This window comes from Athene cunicularia (genome assembly GCF_003259725.1).
Source record: "Athene cunicularia isolate RWA chromosome Z unlocalized genomic scaffold, athCun1 chrZ_part2, whole genome shotgun sequence".
Classification (NCBI taxonomy): Eukaryota; Metazoa; Chordata; class Aves; order Strigiformes; family Strigidae; genus Athene; species Athene cunicularia.
This window is the reverse complement of record NW_020799143.1, coordinates 9,086,006-9,095,765: the sequence shown is the minus strand read 5'-3', so window position 1 is coordinate 9,095,765 and position 9,760 is coordinate 9,086,006. Positions and strand designations below refer to the sequence as shown.

The 9,760-nt window shown below is 44.3% G+C and overlaps 1 protein-coding gene across 1 annotated transcript in view; it reads left to right on the top strand.

The window, feature by feature from the left end:
* GADD45G (growth arrest and DNA damage inducible gamma) overlaps nt 1-9,760 on the top strand; it is a 17,319-nt gene that overhangs the window by 6,206 nt on the left and 1,353 nt on the right. Inside the window, exon 2 of the mRNA XM_026866321.1 lies at nt 4,628-4,633. Within this exon, the coding sequence (XP_026722122.1) occupies nt 4,628-4,633 (6 nt within the window). The remainder of the gene's footprint in view (nt 1-4,627; nt 4,634-9,760) is intronic.

Sequence of the window (9,760 nt, the reverse complement as noted above, 5' to 3'; positions counted from 1 at the left end):
TTTTTTTTTTTTTTTTTTTTTTTTTTTTTTTTAAGGCAGGAAAAAGCACATGGAAAAACTCAAGAGTTACACATTTAAGGTCTGGGTTGACCATTTGAGTTTTCATTCTCAAGTTGTTTCTTCCATTACACCTCTTTCAGAAGACACAAAGAACTAATGAAGTGTCAGATGATTTCATTTAACCAGGCACATCTCTGCAATAAAAGTTCCATTATACAGTCTTATGCTGAGATACAAGAGGCACTTGACATAGGACAACACATCTGCCTTCTTTGTGAATAACATTTCTTCATGCTGTAGAATTACCCAGTGAAATGAATAATTCTGGCAGCATCTGTGCTAAGGAAAGGCTGTGTTCTTCTTTCATTGTAACACACAGTTCAGTGGTCTTAAGCATTTGGTTTTTAGCTTTCATTGGCATCTCTGAAAAAATTCAGTATGCAACAAAATAAAAATCAGATTCTTTAACGTTATGCTGGTCAGGTTATGTTCAGCTGTTCAAAAATTCACTTTATCATTGTATGGAGGCATTGACACTGGGAAAGCCAATTTTATCATTCAATCCAGTTTTTAATGTCCTCTGGTTGGACTGGAGAACTGGCAAAACAAGACTGTTTTTCAGTAGTTTTTTTCTGCTAGGGGAGAGGGGCCCCTGTGCAGCACATTAACAGATATCGAGGAAAAAATATATGAAGAAACTAAGGTGAGTGGGGATGAAAAACAGCTATATCACAAGAAACTCCCAGATTTATTTGTCACTGAGACTTACTTGAGGCGACTATTGGTAGCAGATGGAGGGCTGCAATGTTGAGTGGATGGAGAACCAGAACATGGGATTTTTGATGCTTGGATTTGTTGCTGTTCTTCTGGCTTGAATTATTAGCAAATATGATTTTTTGTGTCATTTATGTAATTTTCTAGCCTTGAGTGCTTGTCTTAAGTCATAATTCTCAGTAAGGTTTTCAGGCATTCCTGGACAAAGGTGTATGATCAAGGATAGTAAATCTGACATTGCAGACTTCCTGGCACACAGATTTCAATTGAACATCCATTCACAATCTGTCCAATGTGGCCTGAAAACAGGATTTACTGAGCTGGGTGTTGTGCAGCCATGGTGTATATGGGCTGTGAATGTATTTAGATTTTCCAGTCATACAGTAACGAGTCAGAGCTGCTGTGAATGCAAAATGAGGTTTCAGTTGCTGGGCCTACGGACACATAGAAATCCCAGGAAAGGTTCCTGAAAAAGTTGTCCTGATAAAATTCTGTTCTGAAAGAAAGAAAGCATTGCCAAGAAAATGTGGCTTTCAGCAGTCCTTAATTAAAATAAAAATCAACCAAAACCCCCAAATCATCATGCCTCCCAGTGCTTCTGAGGGATTCCTGAGCTGGGGTGTAGCAGGAGGTTCACTGACATGTCAGCTACCCCCCATAAGCTGCTTTGGATGGCTCTTCTCAGCTCCCACTATGATGTGAATTATGCAGATTTTGGCATAGGCCTGGGGAAGTGGGGGGATGCTAGCTGTCCCAGACACATTCTTTCCACACTTGCAGCTCACCACAATCTAAACATAGAATGGGCAATGCAGGTTTATTGGTTTTTTTCTCTCTTTTTTTTTTTTTTTTTTTTTTTTTTTTTTTTTTTTTTTTTTTTTTGTGATGCACACTAGAGGTGGGTCTCTCAGGAGCATAACTTTTTCTAGTACTGTCATGTTGAAGATAAGCATGAAAAAACTTTTCTCATCATAACTCTATTAGTCTTGTTGGACAGAGAGAGGAAGAAGATGTAGGTCTTGTTTAAAATATGAAACACAAATATGCAATGCTATGTTGAATTAATTATATGTGACTATCTTTAATTGAGGCATCACATGGCTAGATAAATGCAGTATTGGAATCTAAGCAACTGTGTAAATAAACAATTTGTGAAGAGGAAAAAGTGCTTGAACTTGCTGAATATTTCCATTTAAATGTGTCAGTGAAAGCAAACCTTGCTGAAGAGAATAGCACTGTGTTTTCAGGTGAGAAGAGGATACAGGAGCCTTTTCAAACAACCAGTTTCAAGGATAGTCAGTTGTGTCCTGATCTCAAACACTCAGTTGCATTGGCTGACTGATGCTTTTAGCTGATGCCAGATTACAAGGTGTCATGGACAGCAACATCCATTTACATTACAAGGTAGGGTCTACCATCTATTGAATCAAAACAAGGCAGAATATGCAGTTTCTCCACTAGGAGTTGCTTGGTGCAGTATTTCTCCCCTTCCTTTGGCCTCTGATGTACTTGGTTCTTCATCTATGAGGGCTCTTATGTGCTCCAAAGGGGTAATTTTCAAAATTACCTCTTTCAACCTCCCACATATATAAAAGGAAAGAGTTGACTAAAACCAGCCATCTCTGTAAAACCTTTAAAGGTCTGAGGGACCTGGACAGGCTCAAGAGGTGGGCCCATGTGAACCTTGTGAGGTTCAACATGGCCAAGTGCAAGGTCCTGCACCTGGGTCTGGTAACCCCCTCTATCAATGCAGGCTGTGACTTGCGGAGAAATCACTCTATAACTTTGGAGTTATAAAGTGGGTATGTTTATTCAGCCCTGGGCGCATGGGGGATAGCTCCACCACAAGCATGCGCACCATTTGCAGCTCCCGTCTGGCTTATATGTTACAAAATAGTGCATATTCAGAGAACGCCTATACATATACATAGTCTACCCCCGCCTCCCCTCGCTTCTCATGGTAATCAGGTCTCTTCCTCTTGCGCCTGCATGATGAGCTCTTCAAGCTCCGGGCAGGGGTTGCAAATTCCTGGGGTGGGGTCATAAAGATGAAGTACCTCCTCTTCCTTGCTGATGAACTTTTCACCCTGTCGCTCTGTGCAGCCTCAGTTGTTCTCTGGCTTCTGACTAAACTGCCAGGCCACTTTGTGCTGGTGTTTGGGATAGTCTGTTGCTGATATCCACAGATTCAAGGACCAGAGGAGACCTCTCTTTGGGCTAGGAGATAGTAGCCTAGTAACATTATCAGCACCTGGTATGTCTTTGTGAACAGCCCCGTACACCTCCTTTTGTTTTTGCGAAAGCCTTGCACCATCAGTCTAAGATTGTTTAGACTCCCCGTCTCAGCTGGGGGATGAAGGGATAGAGAGCAGCCCTGCAGAGAGGGACCTGTGGGTACTGGTGGATGAAAAGCTGGACATGAGCCAGCAATGTGCACTCAGAGCCCAGCAAGCCATCTGTATCCTGGGCTGCATCAAGAGAAGTGTGGCCAGCAGGTCAAGGGAGGTGATTCTTCCCCTATTCCTCTCTTGTGAGATCTCACCTGCAGTACTGTGTCCAGGTCCCCAGTACAGGAAAGATATGGACCTGCTGCAGTGTGTCCAGAGGAGGGACACAAAAATGATCAGAGGAATGGAACACCTCTCCTGTGAGGAAAGGGTCAGGGAGTTGGGGTTTTTCAGCTTAGCATAGAGAAGGATCTGGGGAGACCTTATTGTGGCCTTTCAATACTTAAAGGGAGCTTATAAGAAAGATGTCAGTATTAGGCCTGTAGCAACAGGACAAGGGGTAATGGTTTTAAACTAAAAGGGGATAGATATAGACCGACATAAAGAATAATTTTTTTTATGATGAGGCTGGTGAGACACTGGAACGAATTTCCCACAGAGGTGGTAAGTGCCCCATGTTTGGAAACATTCAAGGTCAGGTTGGATGGGGCTCTGAGCAACATGATATACTGGAAAGATGTCCCTGCTCATTGCAGGGAGGTTGGACTAGTTGCCTAGATTAAAGGTGCCCTCCAACCCAAACTATTCTATGATTCTAAAGTAATCCTTTCTTTTCTTAGAACAGGAGAGAAACATTTATCTATTATTATAAAGATGTTTTTCTATTATTAGATCAACATATCTAGTTTCTTGCTTTAAGACTAGCACCTGCAGGAGGAAAAATGAACCAGTGGTGTGAATTCAGCAACACTTACAAAGAAACTTTTCTGGCTACTTGATGCCGTGTGATGTTGCCTGTACAAAACCTTAAACAACCAAAATTAATGCAAGAGGTGATTTTGTCCTTTTTATCATAAAATCTGAAAAGATGACAGAAATTAGGGCTTTGTGCCCATCTGCACAACAATCTGTAATAATCAGATCTATGCAGCCAATTAAGTGTTGTTCATCCTATAGCATTTCAGTTATATTTGTGGGAACACTCGATTTTTTTAACAAAACAGTAGAACACTTCATTCAGAAGAGTACTGCTCTATTTCCACAGCAGCATTTTTGACTGAGACTTGTAATATGAAGGTTTAATTTTTTAGAAACAGAAGATGATGCAAAAAGTCTTACTTCACTGCTTTTTCAGTAAGTTAAATGTCCCTGCTGCCTCCAGGTGGTGGATGTTTGGTCTTGGCAGGTGGTATCTCTGTGGAGAAAGTGAATGAAGTGTATAAACAGAGGGAGCTGGTTTACTAGGCATGGAGATTGGCAACATCTGTGTCAGGTTCAGTGGAAAAAAATAATACAAAGATTAGGTAGGTGTCATGGTTTGAGCTCAGAGGGCAACTAAGCACCATGTGGTCATTCACTCCTCCCTTCCCCACCAGCACTGAGAAGGAGGGAAGCAAAAGATCCAGGAACTTGTGATAAGGATAGGGAGGGATGACATCACCCTTTAAGGCACAGGCAAACCCAAGACTTTTTAAGGGAAGAAAGTAAGAACATAAAATTTTATACAGACACTAACAACAACAGCAACATGTAACAGACAGAGTAGGACAGTGAGAAGCATTACCACATCTTGAAAACACCTTTCCCTACTGCTCCCTTCTTCCTGCGCTCAGCTTTGCTCCCGATATCTCTACCTCCTCCTCCCTCCCAGCAGTGCAGGGGGGGAAGGGAGTGGGGTGTGCAGTCAGTCCTGCCTCTTCTTCCATCTGGGGATGGGGAATACTTCTGTCATTTGTCACCTGCTCCAGCGCAGCTCCTCCCTCACAGGAGACAGTCTTTCACAAACCAACTCTGACATGAGTCACTTCCATGGGCTTGTGAGTCACCCCCACCTGTTGCAATCCTCCCCGCACTGAACTGCAACAGCAGGGGCTTCTTCCCACAGGGTCCCAGCCTTCTTCAGGCACAGTCACCTGTTCCGTCGTGGGACCCCACACAGGTCACAAATCAGTATTTACTCCACAGTGAACCTCCATGGGTAGCAGTGGGAGGGTGGCCCTGCCATCTCACCACAGGACACAGGGTGTTCTGGCACACCTCCCCCATCTTCTCCTCCTTCCATCCACTGACCTCAGTGTTCACACTGATGTTTTCCTTACAACTCCTCGCAAGTCCCACCACTCCTCCCAGGTTCCCATTAAATACGTTATCACAGAGGAGCAGCCACTGTTGCTAATTGGCCTGGCCTTGGTGCAAAGGTGGGTCTGACCTGGAGCCAGAGGAGCTGTAGCCCCCTCCCCTGCTACCAAAACCCCCCATCACTCACTCAAACCCAGGACAGTAGGTGACCTGTTGGTCTGAAGGAAACACAAAACTAGCTTGATCTTAGCCTGAGGATTTGTAGAGGAAGCTGGGAATAGAGCCCTGCTTCCTAAAACTTCTAGGTTTTGTAGACACACTTTTAGTTTGGTATTTATTTTGTGAGAAGACATATATGGAGAAAGAAGCTTGCTGGGTGAGGACAATAGGGCAGCAGACTAGGTGGAGGACTGGATGGGGGACTGGAATAGGGAGAAGAGAAGCTCTGATGGATTTGGAAAGACTTGAGATTGAGTGTACTCCATCAAAACTGAAAGGACTGGTATATCGTGGTAAAAATGGTCTTTTTGATGGTAAGTCCAGGTATGCAGCACAAGCCAGGAAAGCACTAGACAGGTTGGGGCAGTGTAAGAGCCCCATGGCTGGGCTGGCTGTTACTGCTGCTTGCGGGTCTTTTCTGATGTGGAAAGTTTGAGTGTCCCCTCACTTAGGCCAAAAGGTGATGCCTGTGTCTGCTGCTCTTCAGTTGGAGATCTGCTATCATTTCCCTCACAAAATGACAAAATCATGTTTATTAACAGCTATACAGGGGTGTAATCTATCTGCCATTTTTACCTGTTACATTCTCATGTGTTACTTGCCTTCTTTGTTATTGAATATACTATTATTTCCCTGTTACTCCACATCTGACTTTTTATAAGATTAGTGGGCTGTTTTAGGGGTTTTCTTCATGTAGGAAACACCAACATCTCCCCCCCCCCCCCCCCCCCCCCCCCCATTTTCAGTAAAAACGTTAAAGATATGAAAACAAGAACCGAATATAGGTACCGTTTGCTAGCAATATAGCAGTAATATTTTGGATGTCCAGCAGAGGTCACAGCTTTACCGTGAACGCAGCATCAGTTTGGTTGAGGTGAGTTTGGTCAGGCGCTAAAGGTGCGAGTCAAAAAGAGCTTGGAGGCGAGAGCCTTTACATGCTATGGAAAGCACGGGTAAGCGGCACTGGCATTATATCACTGCTGTAAAATATATCAGTAAAATACATTTATTCATGTCTGAGCACTGTTGCCATGTGTTAGTGCTCGGCATCCCCCCTCTCCCCCCAAAACTACATGACCGCTTAAAGCACTCAACAGCTGCTCCACCAGCGGAATGGTGCCTACCAATGTTCCATCAAATGCATAGATTATACTGAGCTGCATTTACAGAAGTGAATTTTGATGTTTAGTATTTGACAGGCGAGCATAACAAGGACACTTAAGTATGTCTGAGTGTGCACAAGTGTTCTGTGACAATGGAGGGTGTAACTTCCACTTTCAGGTGGAACATTCAGCACCCTTACTCTGGTATTCATGACCAGGAATGCTGAAAACCAAAAATGATGTCTAATTTATTTTATTTTTTTTTTCTTTTCTTTCATGGATATATTAAAAACACAGGATGAAAAGCCTAAGACAGCAAGCACTGGAGCCTGACCTCCACTAAAGTCAGTTTGCTTACTAGACATCAAAGGTACAATGTCTGCAGAGCTGGCGCCTTCAAAATGGGGACAGGACCTAGGGCAGGCACAGCTCTCCTTCCTGCACCTCTTTTCTGCATTGGAGGCCTGGTGTTGACACTGTGGTTTGAAATAAGCTGGATCAGGGCTCTGGTAATGCTCTGCAGCCTTCAGCACCACCTGTGCTAGGAGACCCAGGGATAATGGGTCAAACTGAAAAGTGTGAAGACAAGAAGCCCTAGCTCCAGGGTGCTGTGTCATTAAGCCAAAACTGGAAGCTTGCATTTGAAAGGATTAATGTGGTTTCATGCATCAGTTCATTATTTAGGTACTTACATAAATTATACTACTACATATGCACTGTTATCCACTATGAGTTACTTTGGCCTACTAATTTTGATCCATTTTAAGTCACTTTAATATCCACTGTAATGGGAAACTCATCGAAGCTATAGTTAATATCAGCATTTTTCAAAGCTCTGAGTCAGTGCTGGATTTTCCACCTATTTCATCATGCACTGAAACTGTAGTACATCAGACATAGGTCCTTCAATACTTCTAAGAGATGTATCCTTTAGTGGGTCTAACCCAATTTCCTGAGAAAATCTAAAGCTTCCATTTACCACTCAAGCTATTCTTCTGCATCCCTCCTCATATATATATTTAGAGAGAAAAAAAAAAAAAGAAGCAGATGTATTGATGGATTTTTACCTCTTGAGAATGAATGGTACATGCTACATACACTCAGCTCATTCTAACAAGTGGAGACAATTGTAATTTCATTAATATGGACCAGGAGATAATTTTCTGAAAACTTATCACATATTTTTTTTTTAAGAAAACAAACAAAGAATTTATACCCTGCTGAATCAAATTCAGTGTGTCAGGTTACTGGTGGTTCACAGGTCAAGAATGCCTTTGCATGTTATTAGGGTGAAAAAGATTGTTATGCTTGAGAATTGGTGATTACAACAAAGAGTTGTCTCCCCAGTCCTGAGATCTCTGTAGAAAGAGCCAGAGATAGGTTCTCAGAGATTCTGGATGTATCTGGCAGACCCTGCTGTTGTCATCAGTTTAAAATGGAAGCTCACTAAGACATTACTGCAGGGTCCAATGCTGTCACCTGTAGCAATGTCTGGGACACTAACAAGAAACCACTGGAGGCAGAAGCACAGCAAGCCATTGAAGTGGCTCAATTTGAGGAGAACTTATGAAACTGTGATACTCAAAGAGGCTGAAAGTACTAAGCAGACAGAGAATACTGTACAGCAGAGTCACAGACAAGCTGAGGTTGATCTAGGACTCCCAGCAAAGTACTGGAAAGGACATTCCCAGGGTCTGTGTTTAAATTCTTTTGAAAGAGGACGATATGATGGGAGGCAAGGGAGCAACGAGGGTGAGAGGTTACAGAGCTCTCTCAGTGCAACCTGCTGGACTCGGTCCAGTTTGCAGGTTTGCAACAGACCTAAGTCTGCCTCACGGTGGCTCTCCACAACCTATATGAAATGACTTGGTGCTAGTCTGAAGCAGTTACTCGGTGGACCAGTACTATTTGGCAGCCTGAACTGAGATGTCAGCAACTGAAAGGACTTGGAAAGTGATTTGTCCTTTAATATTTAGACGGTGCTCATTCACAGTGGGTAAAACTTGTTTTACTATTGCTTGGTTTGCTGACAAACAGGTTCAGATCTAAGTTCAGCAATCATACATACAATTCGCAAAATTACTTTTAAAGGACATATTCGAGCTCATGTTACTATCTAAATTAGATCACTTTTAATAAAGATTAACTGAAAAAAACCCTTATTCGCTGGGGGAAAAAAAAAATATAGTATCATAGGACAATACAGCCCAAAAGGGATCTCAGGATGTCTCCTGCTTGCAGCAGGGTCACAAGGAATCTCAGAGCAGGTCTCTCAGGGCTTTGTCCCATTGGGACTTGCAACCCTGCAAGGATGGAGCCTGCTCCACAGTTCGACTGTCCTTAGGGGGAAGACTCTCAGCCTCGCAATTCAACTTATTCCCATTGTCTCTTGTCTTGCCCAAAGACCCTGGCCCCATCTTCTCGATGCCAGACACAGAGGCTTTGGGGGGCTGTTCTTTGGTGTCCCCTGAACAGTGCCTTCCCCAGGCTGAACCAGCCCTTGCCCCTCAGCCTGCAGGACAGGGCAGTGCTGCAGCCCAGGACACCTCGGTGCCCTTGATGCCCTCATCTGAACTTGCTCCAGTTTATTGCTGCGTTTCTTCTGCTGGGGCTGCCCAAACCTGACCAACTCACAGCTGTTGTCTCCTGAGTGCTGGGTGACTGGCCAGGCTTTTGTTCATACAGCCCAGGAGAGAGGGGGCCTTCGTTGTGGCCAGGGCCACTGCCGGCCATGCCCAGCTCGCTGCCCACTGTGGCCCCAGGGCCTCCTCCACAGAGCTGCTCGGCAGCCTGGGTGGCTGCAGGGGCTGTCCCTTCCCCGGAGCAAGGCTTGGGGTCTGCATTTTTTTCTCTTTGCCCCCTGCACTACTCGGGTGTTCAGTTCCAAGCCCTGGGCAGATTCCCAGTGGCTAAACGCGCCGGCAGCTGCCCGGAACGCTATGCAGGGCAACAGCGATTCTCGTCCTCCGTGCTTGCTTTTTCTCAGAATGGGGCTTGGTGAGCGTTTTCGGCCGAAAACGCGTTTTCGGCCGAAAACGTGCACGTTTGCACTTCCCCGCCAGAGAGAAGCTGTTAGCCGGGAATTCTCTTGCTGGTTGTGACCGCTGCCCGGAACGCTATGCAGGGCAACAGCGATTC